Consider the following 20907-nt stretch of genomic DNA (forward strand, 5'->3'; position numbering starts at 1 on the left):
CTGCAAGCTCATACTTTCGGCGTTATGCAGCGTCTCGCTAACCGCACCTGCAAGCTGTCGTAAAATCTCAACGCTTTTAAACGTTGAAAGATGGTGCACTTATTGGATTGTCAAATAATGATAGGAAAATTCGATTATTTCGCTAGTTTCCACGTAGTTTTTATTTGACAATGTAGGCATGGATGCTTCGTGGGCAAAGGGCAACCTTGCAAATCACAGCGACAGAAATCGCGCTGGCGCAAACGCATGCGAAAGCTGTCGGCGAAAATTGCTCTGTGACGTGCGCGGCAGAAACATTTTTTTTTTCGCCCCAATCGCGCCATGTGAAACAACCTAAAGGGGGCGACCGTCTTCCATCGCACCTAAGTCAGCAGGAAAGGAGGCGGGGGGGGGTGAGGGGGGGGGGTCTACTGCGGCTGCGTAAGGTGTGGCTGAGCGCGGGCCCTATCTTGAAAGCGAACTGCGGTGGGTGCAGTATAGGTGCGCCGAGGGCTTTTAGCTTCGTGTGCATTGTGTTCTCCCCGTGTGCTGACGTCGAAGCGAGAGGAATGACGAAGGGGAATTCGCCCACTGCTGCTACCGCTATTCACGCCCACGTTTCGACAGCGAGTGTCCGCGGTCATCGATGTAGATATGCCTTCATGTTTGCCTGTGTGGGTATGGCGCCATGTTTGTTAATTTAGTTTGTAAGCGAATGTTGAGAAGTTTATATATCCGATAAAACTGCTGTGTTTACTTCGTATATCAGTCCAATAATTTGCTATCCAATCAATGCTTCGCCTTCTGGCGAAACTGCGACATTTTTCACGATCCTCTCGAACACCTAATTGTTTCGATACAAGTGACAGGTACATCGCGCTCTAGCACGAGGAAGCCCTAAAGTGCATCAAAGTATAAAACTACTGGCATGCGCATTTAGACCTTAAGGGTCGTCCAGAATCTAGCTGCAAAACCACAAGACGGTGTATTTCCTATTTAGAATTGATTTGCTATAAGTTAGCTGGGGTGCGTCGGTTACCTATCTGGCTCTTTTAGAGCGTCACGTGGCCGTAACTTGCATGACCAATCGGAGTATTCAGTTATTCATCGGTCACCACAGTGCAAATCATACGACTGCTGAATTGAAGCGAGTCGGTGATGAAGCCAGACCCATTTAGCAGAAATGGCATGTCCAAGAAAAATTTATGGTTATTTGTCAGTGCAGTTCACTGAAAAAGGCATTGATGTTACAGTTAGTTACCTGTACCGTAGCACAAAAAGCAGGTTATTGGTAAGCCGTTTCGGTTGGCTGCAATGCTAACGTATTTCAGAGTACCGTCTCTAGAAAAATAAATCTCTAATCTGTTTGTGAATCGCTGCACACAGTTATTCACAACGTAAACAAGACAATTCAGACTTTCAGTGGGGCGTTACCGGACACGAGTATGGTCGATGGTTAGTTACTGGAAAGTCATACAAACAATATACGGTCTGCTTAAGGCTTAAATGTAAAAGAATGAAAGAAACAGAAAGCTTCTTTTGCTAGCAGTGGCTCTCAACGAAAAAAAAAGTTCGGGAGTGTATGTTGCACTCCTGTAACACGTGAAGGCAAAAGCCTGCAGCACACTCGGTAACTCATTACCTTTTACAATCTGAGGGGTCAGACTGCTTGCAAAGCATAGCGAACAGCATTGTGAAGTGCAGGTGTGGCCTTTTAGGTGGACCTTCTCAACGACCTCTTTCACGACGGTTCAGAGACATAACCATGGCCCTACGATCTGTGAAGTAGCCGAAGATGCACTGCAACTCTTTCATGGCATGTGGCTGTGAAACACAGTGCCACGATGCACGTTACCCTGTTTCTAGCGACACTCTTCTTGCGAGCGAGCAAGTCTAATCCTAGCTATCGCTCCACTTCGCTTAGAAACGTTTCTTTAGTGTGAGCGTTGTGGTTGAGTTTGCCAACTAAGAGCATGGGTTGCTGTCTAAGCGGAAGCGGAAGGTTGCTTGTCAGGAGGCGACTTTCTTTTGCTTCTGAGACGTTCGGAACGCTGATGAAACGCAACTGTGCGAGCGGGACTTGTATTTGTTTTCCGACTAGACGTTTCTATACGTTGTATGTGTGATTGTAATGAATGTATGCACTGTACGCTTCAGTTTGCTGAGACCTTTTAGCCTCTTATTTACGAGATGGATGATGCTTTCATACTTTGCTTAATTAGCTTTAATGAGCCATTGCTGGTGATGATAGTTTTCGTATCATCGGAGGAGTCGACGCGTTTTTTGAGTATGAGGCATTCCAATGAGTCACTTCAGGCTTTTGCGGCTTAAATGCATTAGAAAGCAGTTTAGATCTGCTTATACTATCAGAACTGTTCAAGGTAACTTCTGGGGCCTATTGCTAGTTGTGGGAAACACGCTGGACACAGTTTCCATGATGTGAGCCGTCTACTCGTGTAGACGACCCACATAAACACATGGAGATGGCGCCGGCCAACACCTATGACATCGAAATGTTTCATAGTGCCCGTTGTTTATAGCACAAAAACAAAATCAAGTGGCATGGTCGTTTCGCGATCATTCTAGAAAATATTGACAGCTTTATTCCAAGTATACAAGCGCTAGGCAACGCCTACAAAAAAAATGACACTTCTTGAGAGGGGCATAAATTATTATAAAAAGGTTGGCCGCGCTAATACTTTCTTTTTCGGAAAACACGCTTCCTTCTCTCTCATTGTGTGACCTATGGTGAACAATGAATATTTTTACGCAGATCTGTGGGCCATAAATTGTGTAAGTGAAAGCAATAAACTCAATAAGCAAGAATTTCGTGCTTGCACTCAATAATGGTTGTGAGATCACTCAAAAATATATATTTTTTTTCACACCGTCTCTATTGGGGTACTATGATAGCCTGTCCGAGAATGCTCAATAGCACAGTTTATTCCAGTGACTGCTATCTGAGTATCGTATTAGAAATACACCAGTGAACGGCTCTTTCATATTGAAAAGTTCAAACAAATCAGCCTTGCTGCGATGTACAAATATGAACCGGAAATATGTTGAATATGATGTGATCAAAGCTGTCAGCTTTATTAGTTACGATACATAATTAATTGCAGATGTAGCAGATCCTTGGACAGCTTATAAAAACTGATAAAGCAGCTGAATGATTTATCGCACCCCGAGCTCAATTCAATGCTGTTGAACACGTACCATAGACTTGAAGGGTGTGGACTCAGCGTTGTCTATACGACATAATGCGAGAAAGCAGATCAAATAAAACAGGAACTAGCGAAGGACGCGGACAGAAGCGTGCATTCGTCGTTTCATTCCTCAGTCCGTATTTTACTTGGACGAATATTTTGCATTTGTAATTTGCAGGGCGTATGCCCTGATGCTGAAGAAAAGAACCGGCTCCAACTCCCCACAAATGAGTCCGCGCTGGGAAGAGGAATCTGAGGAAGAGACCTACCCGCCACGTAAGCATTTCACCTCTGTACAAAAAAACCTTGGGGGAGGGTCTGCGTGTTCCGCAAAATCACCACGCAGAATCATGTATTTTTCAAATGAGGGAATTTGGTACCAAAGAGAACGCTCAGAGTGGTCTATAGCTTTTTTAATACGAAATATTTTTCTAGTCACGCCAGTTCTCTTTTCTCTCTCTTTTTTTACCTGGGCGTTTTCATGAGTCAATGTGCATACAGATACTGCCATCAGAAGTCAAGGACCGGAAGTAGCCAAGCCGTTGAAGGAGAATGTGATGTGTCTCACAATATTACCTACACGAAAACTGGCGCTAAGACGCTGTTGTGTGCATGGGAATGCGGGGATGTGGTGCCTTCGGATTGCCATTGTTCTTGGAGTGCCAGTGCACCTTCAAGGCGCGCCAGGCTGTCACAATTCCGTCGGTCACAGTGGTTAATCTCATGCTAAATCAGCACAAGAAAAGCTGTTTTTCTTTTAACATTACAACAAAGCATTTATTTAATCGTGAGGAGTTGTGTTTTAGTGTACAGTTATATTAAACATAAAATGTTTCGGTTGGCCGCTAAACTAAAACGTCAGCCCACGAGTTCAGCGCTAGATATGCGCAGGTTAGATAACCGTTGGACCATTAGGGTTACAAAATGGGCACCAAGAGAAGGGAAACGCAATCGAGGACGACAGAAGACTAGGTGAAAAAATGAAATCAGGAAATTCGTGGGTGCTAGTTGAAATCGGTTGGCGCATGACAGGGGTCATTGAAGATCGCAGGGAGAGGCCTTCGTCCTGCAGTGGACATGAAACAGGCTGCTGCTGCTGCTGCTGATGATTATTTAAACAGTCCATGTTGACTTAGTATTTTTCTTTAGTGTCCCTTCAATTTAGTTATAAGCGAATGTTTACATGTCTATATGGCTGATAAAGCTGCAGTGAAAGCTTGTTAAAGGAGTACTGACACAAAAAAAAATCCAGGTGGTTTTTTCTGCTTTAATAAGTAGTTAATGACCCAGTAATCACGGCACGAGACCTCATTTACTTCAGAGCGCGACAGGTAATTATCTGCAGTCTTTTTTGTAGCGACCAGTCCCAGTTTCGGTTTCAGAGAGCAACGAAACGGTTCACCGGGCGTGTAAACAAAGTGGTCACGTGTTCGCAAAAAGCCATGACGTATGCTCTGCCGCGCAGCCAGCGTGCGGCGCGCCGGCACGCGAGCTTCGTGTTGCTAGTCGTCTGCTACGCCTGCACGTGGTTTGCCATGTCCTCGCCATCATCGTCGTTGTCGTCCTCGTTTTCGTCGTCCAGCGGCGACGATTTCCTGCATGTGGGAGTCGCCGTCGTATTAGACGCGGCCAATCACTTTCAATTTGACCCACTGGAGAGCAGCGACTCGGATACTGCGGCCGGCGACGGCGAGCACTGCAGGAGACACACGGTACGATTCGGCGTCCGATCCGACGTGCGGCGCCGCATGCTCCGGCATGCAGCATACGATGAAGCGGGAGACACACGGTCCGATTTGGTGTCCGATCCGGCGTCCGACGCGCCGGAACGGCAGCCGGAATCGAGGTGTTTTGCCGTGCCGAAGCGCCGGATCGGACGTCCGGCGTGCGACAAACCGGGCAGATTTTCATCGTCCGACGCGTCCGACAACCGCACCGTCGTCTGGCCGCAGCCAATGACAGCGCGGCTGGCATGTGACGTTCCTTCCACGGAGGCGGCGCTGGCTGGCCGGTGTCTCGCAGTGTTTTTTTTTTTTCCTTGCCTGCTGCAGTTTGTTTCCGACACGAAATAGTTACCAGTTCAGTAAAATTATCTCGACGTGCGCCTGTTATTCAAAGCAACGCCTAGTACACTAGGACTAAGCTACTGGCGAGATCAGGAGACGCGACGCGAGGGCATTTCGCGGGCAGACAGCACACACCGACCGTCTGAGCGAGGCTGCTCGCTTTGCTTGCACGTTTGCCCTTCGCAACGACTGCGTCGAGTAAACCAATTGTATTTAATTACGGGTGACGTAAGTGTACAGTGTTAATTGTTTTGGCAAACATAAGCGCTCTTCGACGAGCTCGGGTTGGATCGTAAGCGCCGTTGGCCGCGGCGTCTGCCTAGCTAGGCCTACCGGCCCTATCGCTGGCTGTTAGCGGAGTCGTCAGTGGACGACGCGCCGTCGTGAAGTGTTCTGTCACTCGCCGGGGCATAACGTTATTGGCAGTGTTCACGTAAAGCGACGCAGTGTTGTGGAGAGTTGTTTATATTGCGTTTCTCGACGTGGCTCTGAAGTCAAGCTGGAGGGCTGGATCTGGGCGGAGCTTACGCGCCGCTCAATCTTTCGTATGCACGCACCGTGTGTCCCGAATAAGCCGCATGGTAGCCAACGAAAATTCGTGACGTAGCCACATGACGTAGCGTTTTCTTGGCTATTTACAGACCCGGGTGATGTCAATGTCGCGAGGTGCTCTGTTTTACGATTGGCTGCGCGCACGTACTTTAAAATTGATTTTAAATATGTTCTAAGCGATATTCGCCGCTGATATTTTACACACGATGTGTGTGTGACCCACTAAATCGATCTCACAAGTTATCTCGACTTCAAATTTTTGTGTCAGTACTCCTTTAAACTAAGTTGGCCGGAGCTCGGAAAAAGTATGTCCTAAATGTTAGTACTGCTTAACTGAAATAACATAACATTGCCCACTTACCATTCAGAAACGGAAATCAGACAGACTGCAATCAAAGGGCGAAAACATGCAGTATTTATTCGTTTCGCGTGGGAAAAGTTTGTTATTTTCGTTTGATGCTGAGGCGGCCTAGCAGCGATGACAGCGACCCCAAACTTTCTGAAGCTGTGAGCCAGCTATTCAGCCAGCCCCTTCTTGGCAAATATACTTGCATGGCAGATTCCTCGTTGGCGTTGCCGATGCTCTGTGCATGGGCGCGGTAGCACTGCAGAAATCGTGGGACCCCATTTTCATCGCGATGATTGCATCCATGTGGCTGATGTAATGCACAGCTTCTGCCACATTCGGGCCTGAATCGTCAGTTCTGTCACTTTACATGCCGCCCTCATCACTGTCGTTGGGCGATACTTCAACAGCAGAGGCGATGGTGGCGAAAAGTCAAACCTCGTAGCCGACATCGTTTTGCAGATGCAGCAGCGCTGCCGAGCAATTTCTTCGCATTGCAAATGCCACACGCCATAGTCAGTGATAGATCCCTCTCGCGTGCCTGCGCCGACTTCTTCGTGCCATGTTCGATAGCACGAACAATGTCCAATTTTTCTTCTATGCTGAGCACCCGGTGTTTTTTTTATCCGAGCATTGGCATGTCACGAGTCCTGGCTTGCACGATGCCACAATGGTCTGCCACGGCATCAAAATGATGTTTATGTTGATCTGGCTTTACGTGCAAACGCACAGTGTGCTCGGAGGCCGTTGTTCTGATTTTTTAGGCCTGTTATTCTGCCGGGCCACCTGATGGGGACAATGCACCGCCGTGATTGCGCAACGAAAAGTGGAAACACTACGTGTTAACCGATACGTGCGCAGTAAGCTAGTACGGTTTCTGCGGATACAAAACGCATTATGTTCAATGGCTGCTGAGTCGGGGATTAGACTTCACTACTTTTAAAATGAAACTACTGTTTAAGTGGGTATGATTTAACAAGGTTTTACTGTGTTATCCTTACTTCATATAGCTATCTAGTAGCCTTTTGGTTGAAACTGCAACTGCTACTGCTGCACTGCACTTAAACGAACTGCACTACTGGAACGAATTATGAATGCAACCATTGTTCCTTTCACAGTGTTCGAGTGTTCTCTGCAACATTTTCTTCCTTTTGTAACACCCACCATGGTGGCACAGTGGCTTTGCTGTTGTGCTGCTAAGCAGGTTCCTATTAAAAAGAGTTCTTTTAAAAGGGGGCTGAAATAAAGTTTGTGCGAAAGGCAGAGGCAGAAACACTTGTGGCATGATGAATGGTTGGGTAGGTTAACGGTTCGTTTCGTAGAACACTAGCATAGCAAGAATAGTTTGACAAAATGAAGCACGCTGCCTGGTTTTCTACACTTTCTAAAGGGGGAATTAGTGAAGAATGAGACAGATCACAAATGGCTGAGATGCACTACAATTTTTTAACCAACCACTGTTTTGTAAAGAGTTAATTTTAGGGAGTACGAGGCATAGCTAAAATCATGGTACAAGTTTTCTGGCATGCGGCTATCGTATTATTAGTTGCACAGTCAGCATGCGCATACCAAGAGTACTTATGTGAAGGTCGAGATACTTGTAGGAAGTAAAGGAGCACTGTTAAAGTATGTATGCATGGCCGTGCTAGAATGAAATATGTGCGTAGCCTTGCATTTACTTCAGTTAAGTTGCATGTGCCAATTGGAACTCCGGTCAGTTACTATGTAGTTAAGGTTGCCTTGGAGCTATTGGGTACTGAAAGGACTACTAATTTTACGGTAGAGAACAGAGTTGTCTGCAAACAGCATTATTGATTAAGAAAGAGCACAGTTGAGAAGATCGTTAGTGTAGATTAAAAAATGTAAATTTATATATTTCTTTTGAATATGTATGACACATGCTCTTTCTACTACTACCTATATTAGAGATTTGAGCAAAAGTTTAGGGCCCTTTCTGCTCGGATCTGTGTAATTTTACAATTTGCACACCGCCACTTAGCAAGTACGTTAGTATGTATATGCACTATGTTTATACCTGCAGAGGAAGATAAAAAGCCGCCCCAGCTCCGCTGGCGAGCTGATTTAGCGGAGCGTGATGGTGTATTAACTTGACTGGATACATTGTAGTTTAGCCACCAAGCAGACTGATTTACTGGTGTTTAAGAAAACAATGGTGTGCACTGGGTGGATTGTGTGGACAAAACACTCCCTATAATGTGCCCATTGTGCATCTCGTGCCTGGTCATTGGCCTGCCATGCACTTCCTTGAACCAGCAGTGCACACAGTCAAGTTGTGTGCAATTTATCATAGAAATGTGGTTAGGGAACCTGACTGTTAATAACAGTATCAATACTATACTGCTCTTTCTGTGGGGAGAACTCCGGTTGTGAATGGTTTTAAACGTAATGGTATTTCTCATTCTATGCTAAACTATTCAACTGCAGAGAATTCTTTTGGTCATGCTGATTCTTCTGGGTTAACGACACTTGTAATTTTCTTCTTGAAGGTTGACGTGGACAAGCGGGCCAGCGCACAAGAGTTGATGGAGCACCTGTTCCTGAAGAAGGCAGCCGTACTTTCAACCATAGTGCCTTTAATACGAGCCGCCAAAAAAAAAAAACGCTGAAAAAGCCTCCATTCTGCACATCCTGAAAAAACAAGGCTCATGCTATACATCCTGAAAAAAAAGAACACTGTCGAATTCGAGAATGAGCGCTAGAAGAAATAAAGAAAATTATGCAGATCTAACGCACATTGTTGGTAACTCGGGAACAGCACGAAACGACGCGACAAGGAAGACTGCAGTCCCCAATTTACCAACGATCTACCAGCAAGTTCAATTTGGAACCCTTCTGTTAACATAGATGTTGAAATATATGGGAAACGATTAAAAAAATGCTGTAAAACTAAATACGAAGGGTGCAGCTATGCTTATTTTTTATGCAATTCATAAATACGCAAGATCCGCCGTGGTTGCTTAGTGGCTATGGTGTCAAGCTGCTGAGCACGAGGTCGCGAGATCAAATCCCGGCCACGGTGGCCGCATTTCGGTGGGGGCGCAATGCGAAAACACCTGTGTACTAAGACTTAGGTGCACGTTAAGGAAACCCCGGTGCTCCAAATTATTCCGGAGTCCCCCACTGCGGCGGGCCTCACAATCAGATTGTGGCTTTGGCACGTAAGACCCTATTATTTTATTAAATACGCAAGCAGATAAATAAATAAATAAATAAATAAATAAATAAATAAATAAATAAATAAATAAATAAATAAAATGCGCAGGAATCACTGAACATGATTGTCAAAGTAAGTGAGTGGCCCGATCGAACGAACGAACGAACGAGGGACAGTCTTGTTTGGTCACTTCTTTGTGGCTAGTAAAAATGGTGACTGCTGCGACAGATGACATGTAAACTACATGAAATAAGCGTTCATGCATATTGTCGCTGTTGAACATCCATCTCGTGTAAGATATTTTGGTGCTCACCGAGTCATTAGTGTTGATCTAAAGTTTTCAAGTACGATTTGTCTCATCGCAGGCGTAGTTTGAGCTCTCGTTCATGTATAAAGGGGGTGGGGGATGCGAGAAGAGCTTTAAGTGTGCGGCGTTTGCCATAGCACAAGCACCCCTGACCTTGTATGCTAGCCATGGGTCCAGCCAGCACCGGATGCAAAATTGCAGCACCGGACGCAGAAACGATCGTAAAGAGAGACAGGCACGCATGTAGCCCCCCTGTCGTGTGTCTGTTGCTTCCTTGTGCATGTTTCCTCCTCGCTCTCCATTGTTTGTTAACCCCTTGATACCGGATTTATTCTGCACTCAAACTAAATGTTTCGAACATAGTCATTCATTTATTTAGTGCGTGCTGCCGGCAACAACACATTCCAAGCAGGTCAGGCTCATAGTAAAAAATATTGCAATAATCTTGTAATATTGCAATCTTGTATACGCACGCTGGAGAGCCTTCAGGCTCAAGCACTACGGATATGTCTTGGCTTGCCACGCTGCACGTCAACTAAGGGCACAATAGCGGAAGCACGGGCTTGTCCTATCGACATATACAGGTCTTGTGAACCTGTGCGAACTTATCTTCGACTGCTAACCAGACACTCACGCCATCCACTGTCAACGCTTCCAAGCATCAACCTTGACTGCTTTTTCTAAAGCTATTGCATGACACGCAAGCATTGTACCTGCAAGATTCCGGATAACCAACATCACCGCGACACCTCCATGGACATTGCCAAGACCACTAGTGAGGCTTCAGATACCCGGAATCAGGAAGAAATCTCACGTTTCCTCCATTGGCTTGAAGCAGCTCACCTTGTCCCATATATTTACTTTATATAGTGGGACTGTAGAAGTATATACCGATGGTTCGGTCACGCCATCTGCCACAACGGCCGCATTTGTCATCCCACAACTTGGAATTACTCAACGATTTCGATTACACCACAAATCGACATCTACGGCAGCGGAACTTGCGGGAATACGGGAGGCTGTCCGTTTTATGAGAACGCAGACACCCCATAAATGGACAATATTGTGCGATGCCAAATCAGCGCTACAGGCGCTAAAATACTTTTTAAACAAAGGACCATACTGTCTGCTCGTGCTGGAAATCGTCGAACTTTATCACAGTGCCGAGTTAAGTGGCCACGTGATCACCTTTCAATGGGTGCCTAGCCATTGTGGTGTTTTTGGTAATGAACTCGCTGACAGTGAGGCAAGATCGGCCTCCCCTTCCTCTGATGAAGTACGGATTGCCTATTCGCGACCTGACACCAACTCCATGATCAAGGCACTCATGCAGGACCTTACAAAGGCTTACAGAGCCCACTCTGATAACATTCACAGACGTCTACGTATGATTGACCCAGACAGTAAATTCTGTTTGCCCCCGAAGCTTACACGGAGCAAAACATCATTGCTACACAGGATTCGGCTCGGCGTTGCTTTCACCCGTCGCTACGCACACCTCATCGGCCAATCGATTGTGTACACTGCCAGATGCCCGAAACACTGCAACACGTACTGTGCGACTGCCCAGCATATATGCTGGAGCGAAGGACGTTAGACAGTTTCCTAGCCAGCGTTGGCAGACAACTATTGTCGGAGGAAGCTATTCTCGGCCCATGGCCTGACACTGCAATTTCAATGCGTGCCACAAAAGTATTGTTGAAGTTCCTGCAGGACACCAAGCTCGACGAGCGGCTCTAGCGAGGCAACTGTCTCATGTAAATAAGCACTCACCACTTCTTTTATCATCATCATCCATCCCAATACTTTCACCCCCCTTCCCTCTTCCCCAGTACAGAGTAGCAGACTAGAGCGCGCTAGCTCAGGTCGACCTCTCTGTCTTTCCTATCAATAAATTCTATTCATTCATTGCAATAATCAATGCGATGTATGAACAGATATGTAATAGCAAAAAACACTATTATTAATACGTCAGAATGGTGTTATAAGCAACGAAAATAGAGGATATATAGATCTGAAGAAAAAAAGAAACACAAATAACATAAAACGGACTACAGTAAATGTATTACACATGCAAAGAATGGAGAGACACATCATAGCTAATGCGACCAGATACCTAGGACGCCAAAGCAGGATGAGGAAAAGAGTAGTTGGCGATATGTAAACAAATTTCAACATTTGTTGCAAATTTCTTTTGTCTGACGGAAAACTCTTTTCGAACCTCTCCAGTAAATTGTTACTTGCGCTTCGGCACTGTTCCACGTGCTGTCAACAAAACGTGCGTGACAAGCAAGACGACATTAAGATGCATGACCATTGCACGTCCGCTTGGCTACCACTCGTGAACCAACGCAATAAGAAGTCCTTGTAGTTAGATCGAGAAAATTTGCTAGCGTTAAGTGGTGGTCCGTTCTGTGCCTCGCTTCCGGCAGTGTTTCGCTTTGCCGCCTGCCTCTTGAGTCTTTTTTGAAGGTGGTGCGAGCACAGCCGAGAAAGGCATTTCCGGAGAACTCAGGCTCCCGAATGGCCAAAGCGGTGCGAAACACCGTCCCGCACATATATAGCCTGTGGGACAGCGGGACCACGGAGGTAAAAGCGGGATGCATCCCGCGTAAATCGGGACATCTGGTTAACTTGATTATAAGCAACAAAAGTACTGTAGCTTTCGAGTTACGCCGTGCAAAATTTCATTGCGCTGCTGTAGTTATCAATGTTGGTATGAAAGCTAAATCGCGACCCTGGGCATGCGGTCTTTCGTCGGCCAATGTAGAAAATTTATGCAGCTGGGCTTTAATTTAAAACGCTGTTGGGTTTGTCTTGTGAAAGGTTTTTTTTTTCTTGAGGAAAGTTATTGGCTCTTGCAGGCTAAAGAGCTGAAGATTGAAGGTAGAATGCTTGTGTTCATCGAGGCAAATAGTTAGATTGGCCTTGAAGCACGTGAAAATCGTGCATTTATTACAGTTAGGTACTTTCAGCCCTGGCGCGTGTATTTTGCAAGTGGCTGGTGCCCGGGTCTCATCCTGACGCCTGCGGTTGGAAACGGTTCGATGAACTTTATTTCTCCAGTGGTGCATCCAGCTTTTTCCAAGAGAGGGAGAGAGAGGGGGGCGTCAGTGAAGAAGGGGGAGGGATGATAATGATGATAACGATGAAATCTGTAATTTTGCGAAAACGCGCACGGGATTGACACGGCTTTGGTAAAAACAATGTTAATTTTTCTCGTTCGTACGTAAAAAAAAAGCTCGCAAATACAGTCACAAACAATTAAGGCAATTGTCGATATCCGACATCATTGCTGTACACTCTGCTAGCAACAATACTTAATTACTACTTAGTGCATAACTAGGAAAGTCGGCTGCAAGTGTTTCATCTTTTTTCCTCCGCATGTCGATAGACCTAATACGATTGCTTCATCTTAGTGCATGTAGCGCTGACCTCGTCAAAATTATTTCCATTTGAATGTCGGTAGATTGGGCGGCTGCAGCTTCCCTGCATCTGCGGTTCCGACGTGGATAGATACATCCTGCGCTGTTATAATTCATTGCGAAGGATAGCGTCCTTCGATAACCTCAGGCGGTGCTGCGAAAGGGCTTGGGGAACGGTTCACTTGGTTTACAGATATGTTCACAAGAGAAAACAAATTACAGAGCAAAACAGCATAAAGTGAATATTTAAACAAAACATAGGCAAAAGGTACAGTAATCTTCTACTTTACCCAAAGCCTTACTTTTCGACAAAACCTGTTTAAGCCTGGTTTTTTCGTGTTACGTTCTACAGAACCTCACTGACCTCTCATCTCAGTTATCACGCTCCAAATTGCTGTTAGCGTTTTTGTAAGTGCAAGAATACAGCACAAGTATGACTGTAGTCTTTATAGCAGTAAAATATGTAATGCTACTGTAGGAACTTTCTTTTAACTACAGGCTAGGTTCGTCACCATTGCTGGAAGAGACTAAATATAAGTATTTGGGTGTCACACTTACTAATATTTTATCATGGAATTTACATATAGATAACATCTGCTCTTCCGCATTCCGTAAACCATACTTAAGACATAAGCTTAGAAATTCTCCACATAGTTTAAGATTACTTGCTTACCATTCATTAGTTGGACCGAAACTTGAATATGCGTGCGTTGTCTGGGACCTATTTAATAAACACGGTATCACCGGCCTGGAAAAGGTACACAGAAAAGCTGTAAGGTTTATTTACTCTAAAGTTTCCGCGTATGACTCACCAGGTGAACGGTATCCAATGTCTCCTGTATGCAGGTGAACGGTATCCAATGTCTTGAACAACGAAGAAAAAATTTACGTTTGCAATTTCTTTTCTTGCTTTGGAATCAAGGTCTAGCTATTAACCCTTCTCCATATCTGTCGCTTTTAACGTCGAGGCATACACGCCACCATCATCCTAATTCCCTGACGCCCTATTTTGCGCGAACAGATTTATTCAAGTTTTTATTTTTTCCTTGCACTGTAACCGACTGGAATGGTTCTTTATTGCCTTTCGCCACACTTTGATGCTTTTTAACTTTGTAATTATTGTTTTGTTGCCATTTAACCCATCCACCCTGCTTGGACCTGTACAAGGTTTGCAGTATTAAATAAAGAAAGAAGTAGGCAACAGCAAATACTAACTATTTGTACTTAGCAGTTTGCAAGAATTCCCTTCGCATTCGCGAGAAAGTTACTTTCCAACCAAAATACCCTAAACCACCCACTAACCGAACAAAGTTTTGTAGCCATCTAACAGTTTCGCCTTAACAACGGTTTATTCTGCGAGGGTTCGGCTGTGATAAAGGACATTGAATGACAACAATAGATTCATTCTTGGTGGCCAAGTGTGGCGCCTAGGATATGAAATTTTCCGAATAATTCTCGGGAAGGTTTTGTGCTCGCACTTCCTCGATCCCTGCAACTTCAAAAATGCGCCCTGTTTCGGTAAGGCGTCGAAAATGACAATGCAAAACTTTGTAAGTCGGTTTCACCGTACAGCTTTTTACAGCCAAGGACTTCCGTTCACAGACTACATTCCTTCATTTAGATGCGGTCCACTAAAGTAGGGTACCTCGATGCGCTCTACTCCGAAGGAGGATTAGCGTAATTTGCCACTGAAATTTTCTCCATGGCGAGGAAGTACCGTGTCCACGCGAACGAACTGAATATTTCTTGAATTTCGTTCTATTACGATGGTCGGCTCTCTATCCATATACAGGCGTTCCCCTGGTAGTGAAGCGAACGTACAGCAATATCCGCGCCTGTTTGCCACTATAGGAATGTTTTCATGGATGATGATTTTCTTAATTTCGCTGTATTTTTAGAGCAGCTTCATTTCCCTAATTTAGGACGCGCTCCTTCAAAAAAAATGAAGGTTAATGAAGAAAAGAAAAAAAAAGATATCTGGAATGTTCACTCGGAGTCTCCACGCTCTCAGTTTCAGGCACTGTTATGACTGCAGTAGACAACCTGCTGTTTGCCACGCGCAAGAGTAGAATAGAGCAGACAAGAGTAGACAGTAGACAAGAGTAGACAAGAGGCAAGAGTAGACAGTTCCCACGCGATGCTTGGCGCTGTTAATTTTCTCGTAACGAGCTCCCCTCGTCAGAGAAAAAGCGCCATAAAGGGAAGAAAGAGTTGCTACTCCCGGGCAGGCAGAGAAGATGTGAAAGGCTCATGGACGCTTCCCGGAGAAAGCCGCAACGATCTGGTACCTGCCCTATAATGAGAAGCAGCGGAGAAGACCAGTTGCGAGTAAAAGATCTCCCATTTCCACGGCCAGACCCTCTCTCGGACTTTGCGCCCGCTGGAACTTGGTGGGGTCGTTGGTCCGATATTCCGTCTGGGACAGTGTTGTTAGTGTTTCTTGGTTGGCTGTCTTCCTGATGGGTTGTAACCTGTGTGTGATTGGCGACCGCAAGGAGGGAGGGTTTGAACAGAGGTGCTGCAATGACGTTGCGGAGAGAAAGCAAGCTGCTCTGCGCCGTGGAAACGAGGCTCATCCAGACGCTCGCTGTTAAACACTTTACTTTTTTTATTTTTTAAAAATCTATTCAACTATGTAAATAAGTTTTGTTCAAGTGCCAGTAAACCTGCTGGTATTCGATTTTCCAACCTCCGAGGGTCTGATTTCCTCAGCCATTCTACCATATGGTGCTGGGTTCGGGACGTAACTTTGCGCCGCAACAACACATCCTTGTCCTTGCAGCATCAATGCAGCGTGTCTTCGTCCACTCTATCATTTGTTGTTGTGGCCTCAACACACCTTTTCTATTGCTGAGAGGGATGCTTCCGGAGGAACTCCAGTTTTCGTGTCGCTGATCATGTCGATTATTGGAGACATTGTGTCTCGAAAGTTGTATGCATTGACCTCGACATCGTCGCCGAGACACCTTTTACCACTGTCCTGTTCCAGTGGAAGACGTGCCCTCAGCTGACTTGACTCATCAAAAGAACGTGCATCCACTAGATGCAATGAACGCAACATTCTGCATTTAGTTCAAACCGTATTCCAAGCCATGCACCCACTCATAAACATAAACAAAGCACACGAGTGTCACGCACAGTCGCACAGTCAGTGTTGCACGGCAGCAGAAACCGTGAAATTAGGAATTAAAAGCTCCACCAGCGTCCCGACAACATAGTAAATTGCAATCTGCCTGCGCATCTCGATTCACCAGCGCCACTAAATCGCGTCCATGTTATGAAAAAAATTGACTCGCCATCCCGGCCCTGCGAAAGTGTATGTCCAGCAAAGCTATTGCAAAACCACTACTACAACTGCTGAGGGTGATATGCCGTGTTTTATTCATGGTGCAGATGCTTGTTTTGAGCTTGCTCTTTATTGAAACTCACTCTGTTCTGTGTGTTGTTTGGGTGGTTTCAACGAATGTATGCACTGTTCGCTTCACCTTGCTGAGCGATTGTAGCCTCTGCCTTACGGGGGTATGAGCCATTGCGTTTTTGCTTGCTTACGGGAGTATGAGTCGTTCCTGATGATGATAGGTGCTTGTTTGAGCTTGTTTTTTATTGAAACGTACGCTGTTCGTTACGTTGTATGCGTGATTCCGATGAATATATGCACTATTCGCTTCACTTTGCTGACTACTTGTACCCTCTGCATAACGAGGGGGGGCTGGGGGAGCCATAGCATTTTGCTTGCTTAAGGGGGTATGAGCCGTTGCTGATGATGACAGGTGCTGGTTATCAGCTTGTTATTTATTGAAACGTACGCTGTTCTGTACGTTGTATGCGTGATTCCAATGAATGTAGACACCGTTAGCTTTACTTTGCTGAGTGCATGTAGTCTTTGCCTGACGGGGGTATGAGACATTGCATTTTGCTTGCTTATGGGGGTATGAGCTGTTGCTGATGATGATAGGTGCTTGTTTGAGCTTGTTCTTTATTGAAACGCATGCTGTTCGTTACGTTGTATGCGTGATTCCAATGAATGTATGCACTGTTCGCTTTACTTTGTTGAGTGCTTGTAGCCTTTGCCTGACGGGGGTATGAGCCATTGCATATTTTGCTTGCTAAGAAGGGTATGATCCGTTGCTGATGTTGATAAGTGTTTTTTCATGGACAGACACGAAAACTTCCGATCACCTAGAGGCTAACAGCTTCGCTTTAAGAGAAATGTTGAGATGCGCGAGAACACAAAACCAAGTTTATTTTGTCTCATCTCTTTAATCAGGAGGCAGCACATAAGAAACGGGAACTTGCATGTGCCAGTTGTCTCGTTGCGCGCTCGCTTGTCGTTCAGGTGATTGTCCTGAAGATGGCGATCCAAATTTTTCACCAAGGGCGCCGTCTGTAGGCGACCATTCGGCACGTCGCAAATTCGCGGCACTGGGCGTTAATGCGTTTTAAACAGGGCCTGTTGCTTGCTCAAGAGCAAGAAACAGATTGCGATTTTAAGTGCACAAAATTTAGTCTGGGATCTAATGCAGAGTTTCTCTGCATGTGCAAAGGATACCCACACACGGGAAAATACTGAGAAATATGGGACGTCACGTAGGCACGTTGTGCGAAACTACGTTCAAACGCGCAACGTTGGTTTCTTCTTTTGGTGCATGTGCTTTTGCGTTAGGATAATAAATTTCTTTATATTTTTTTTCATTGTCGTAACAAGCCATCTTTCACTGGAGATCGAAAGAAGAGAGTCCTAAAGCAAAGATAATAGTTCTTCGCTTTAGTGACTCATTAGCGCACTTTAAGCCTTATTCGAAGAGGGCTTGTGCAGAAATTAAAGCTGTAATCCTGTTCTTTGTTTGCCTTTTCTTGCAGATGAGGCATAAGATGTAAAGAAGTATTCCCACTCCACACCCTCCGAATATCGCGTGTGGTGTTTTTACGTGCTTTCTTGGTGACGTCATAACTTTACCATCCTGGTACAACAGTGTCTTATCAAGTCGCTTGCAGTAAAAGGAGCGTGTCCTTCACCAGGTAGAAAGGAAAATAGTTTCACGCAGCTGCAAGTGCCAAAGCAGCCTACAGCACTTGGTATAGGCGGGCAAGGTCAACTCTTTCGGTGGCGATCGGGCGCTGTTCCCTGAAACTTGCACCTGACATAGAGACGCGGCCGCTGCTTCTGCTAGCCTGCAACGCGCAAACAGGCAAGTGACTGCACTAAGCAAAACATAGCTCATGTTACTGCTTCCTTTCCTGCTGTCCACGCTTCTATTTGCTTACGGCACGAAACACAACTGAATTGTAAATCCACAGATTAATGCCGTAGTACGTAAGGAGCAAGACGAAAAAAGAAAAGTTGAAATGTTTCGTTTCACTGCGGCGATGCCTAATATGGCGTAGTCATTGTGTACAACTACAATCCTAAGCACACTATCGGAACGGTGGCTCCAGCCTAAGTAAATTGCGGGGCTTACTGTCTCCAAACAGCACAGTCGGTGGCCAGGAACGCCGTAGTGGGGGGCACCAGATTAATATTCACCGCCTGAGTTTTGTTAACATGCTCCTAAACCGAAGTATAGACGAGCGTTTTTCTGCATTTCGCCACCTCATTGAAATGCGGCAACTGCGGCCCGAAATCGAGCCTGGGACCTCGTGATACCGTCGATAGCAGAGAGCTTCCTGGATAGACCAATCATGACGAGGTTAAAGAGGGTTGGGGATGTGACTGCCCCTTGTGGCGTCCTCTTAGACCCCAGCTTGATCATGTCTGAAGTCAGGTCCCCGATCTTAAGGGTGACTTCTCTGTCTGACAGGAAAGATCTCGTTTTGGAATGAAAGCGAAACAAATAACACTGGGGACTTTAAATGTATTGGTCCAGAAATGTTTGAGTACCACTGTTTATGCAAAAAGTGATCGTAACTTCGGCAATCTTGGGCGTCTCGAAAAGGTTGACATCCTGGGAGCTGCATGCGTCATAAGTAACACTTAGTAAGTCCAGCGAGCGGCCAAGGCCAGTGGAGCCATGCACTAATGGAGCCACCCATCGCTCTTTTACCCCTTTGCCCCCACTTCCTTTCTAAATAAAGTTTTTACTACTACTACTATTTAATACACATTTTAATAACTTATTTACACTGAGCAGAGTGCGGGTGTAGGCGAGTTTGCAGGCGAGTTTGTAGGTTTGTAGGCGGGTGTAGGCAGTATGATAGTTCATGGTGATTCATGTATGGAATTACAACATTTGTTCATTGTTTTCGTGTTTCGGAGCGTATTTACACGTTGACGCCAAATACCAGAACAATGAAGAAATGTTATAATTCCATACCTGAGTACACTGTAGGCTAACGAGGGAGGCAAATGCCTTCTGGCCGACGGAGGTAAAAACATTTTGATGGGATAGAATAAAGAGACGGTTTTACGGAGTCTGGCTCATATGTACGTGAATCGAAAAAAGAGGGCCGGAATCAAGGCATGCGTCCAAATACTCTACTGAAGCAGAAAAGCTTGTTGCAGGGCATGAACAATCGACACATCGATACGTGTGCAAATAAAGTCAGTAAGAAAGTGAGACACTCCCAAGTGGGCCACGTAAGCAAACCAACCTTGATTTAGAATGGTTCATATCAATCACATTTCTATCAAACCAGTCCTACAATTATCCAACGCCATTCTGAAGCATTAATTGAAAACAATATACTTTGAGACAATATATTTGAAAAATTGATGTGTGTGGCTACAAGTACAGTATCATCTGCATATTGAAATAATTTACAAGTAGATAGAGCACTGCACGTGTCTATAACGTGCACATCAAAAAGTAAAAGAGACATATGGAACCTTGTGACACATTGGTCTTCAAATAAATGCGGGAGCTGCAAATTTTTAAAATGGAAACAAGGTGTGAATGATATATAAGGAAATGGTGCAACAAGCTAAAAAATAAATGGTCCCTCATTTCTACAATCTACGCATGAGTCGTAGTAGTAGTAGTAGTAGTAATAATAATAATAATAATAATAATAATAATAATAATAAATCTTTATTACCAATAATCAATTTGTGCATATAATTTTGCCAGGTCTGTCGAAGCCTTCTGTGGGCTTGTATAGCAGAAACCTCGCAGTCAGGGCAATGCATTATGTAACCTTACTAGAGAAAAACTAAATGTCAACCTAAAAAAACAATAAATTAAAAAAACGTATCACAGGTTACTGAGGTAAACATTCCCAGTAAACAACGCTTAATGTTCTAATAAAAACACGTAGCCCACAACAACCATTCAAACTAAGTAAACATTGCACAATATTTAAACAATGTTAGAACCTATTGAGAACAACAACAAAATCGTGAAGACAACGTGGATAACAGGCTTACATTCATTTTGGCAAAGATGACTCATTCACTCTATGTACTGGAATGGGAAGGTTATTAAAGGGGTGGGGGATATAGTACCATCTTTGTGCTATTCTAAGAAACAGAAATTTTTTTTTTGTTTTCAAAACGCTTTTCTTCAAGAACGTTCGATCAGACAAGAGCGGTGCCCCAGGGGGCTGTTCTGCCTCCTGCACTTTTTATGCTATTGACGAGTTCAGTACCACTTCACCAGGATGTGAATCTGTATGTCTATGCAGATGGCATTGCATTTTTCGCGACAGCTAGAGACATCAATTACCTTCACCTGTCGTTGCAAACGTACGTCTGTACTCTGCAGACGTAGCTTCACAATTTGCATCTGTCGCTAAACATAATCAAAAGTGCAGCACTTGTTTTTCTGCTTTCCGGGCCGATACAGTTATCATTGGTATATGAACAGAGAACCATTCCTCAGGTAGAGTCGCTTAAGTACTTGGGTATCATATATGACG

The 20907-nt window shown here is 44.9% G+C and overlaps 1 protein-coding gene across 3 annotated transcripts in view; it reads left to right on the forward strand.

Moving 5' to 3' along the window:
- LOC135906316 (uncharacterized) overlaps nt 1-8897 on the forward strand; it is a 67578-nt gene extending 58681 nt beyond the window's left edge. For 2 of the 3 annotated variants that reach the window (XR_011514647.1, XR_011514648.1), the window contains exon 14: nt 3364-3461. Coding sequence is in view for 1 of the 3 variants with exons in the window: in XM_070539131.1 (XP_070395232.1) it covers nt 3364-3441 (78 nt within the window). In the remaining 2 variants the exon portion in view is untranslated. Of the gene's footprint in view, nt 1-3363; nt 3462-8656 lie in introns of those variants that run through there. The other variant, XM_070539131.1, reaches the window with a different exon arrangement.
- The last annotated feature ends 12010 nt before the right edge of the window (nt 8898-20907 follow it).

The sequence above is a fragment of the Dermacentor albipictus genome, chromosome 5 (assembly GCF_038994185.2).
Source record: "Dermacentor albipictus isolate Rhodes 1998 colony chromosome 5, USDA_Dalb.pri_finalv2, whole genome shotgun sequence".
In the NCBI taxonomy this organism is placed as follows: domain Eukaryota; kingdom Metazoa; phylum Arthropoda; class Arachnida; order Ixodida; family Ixodidae; genus Dermacentor; species Dermacentor albipictus.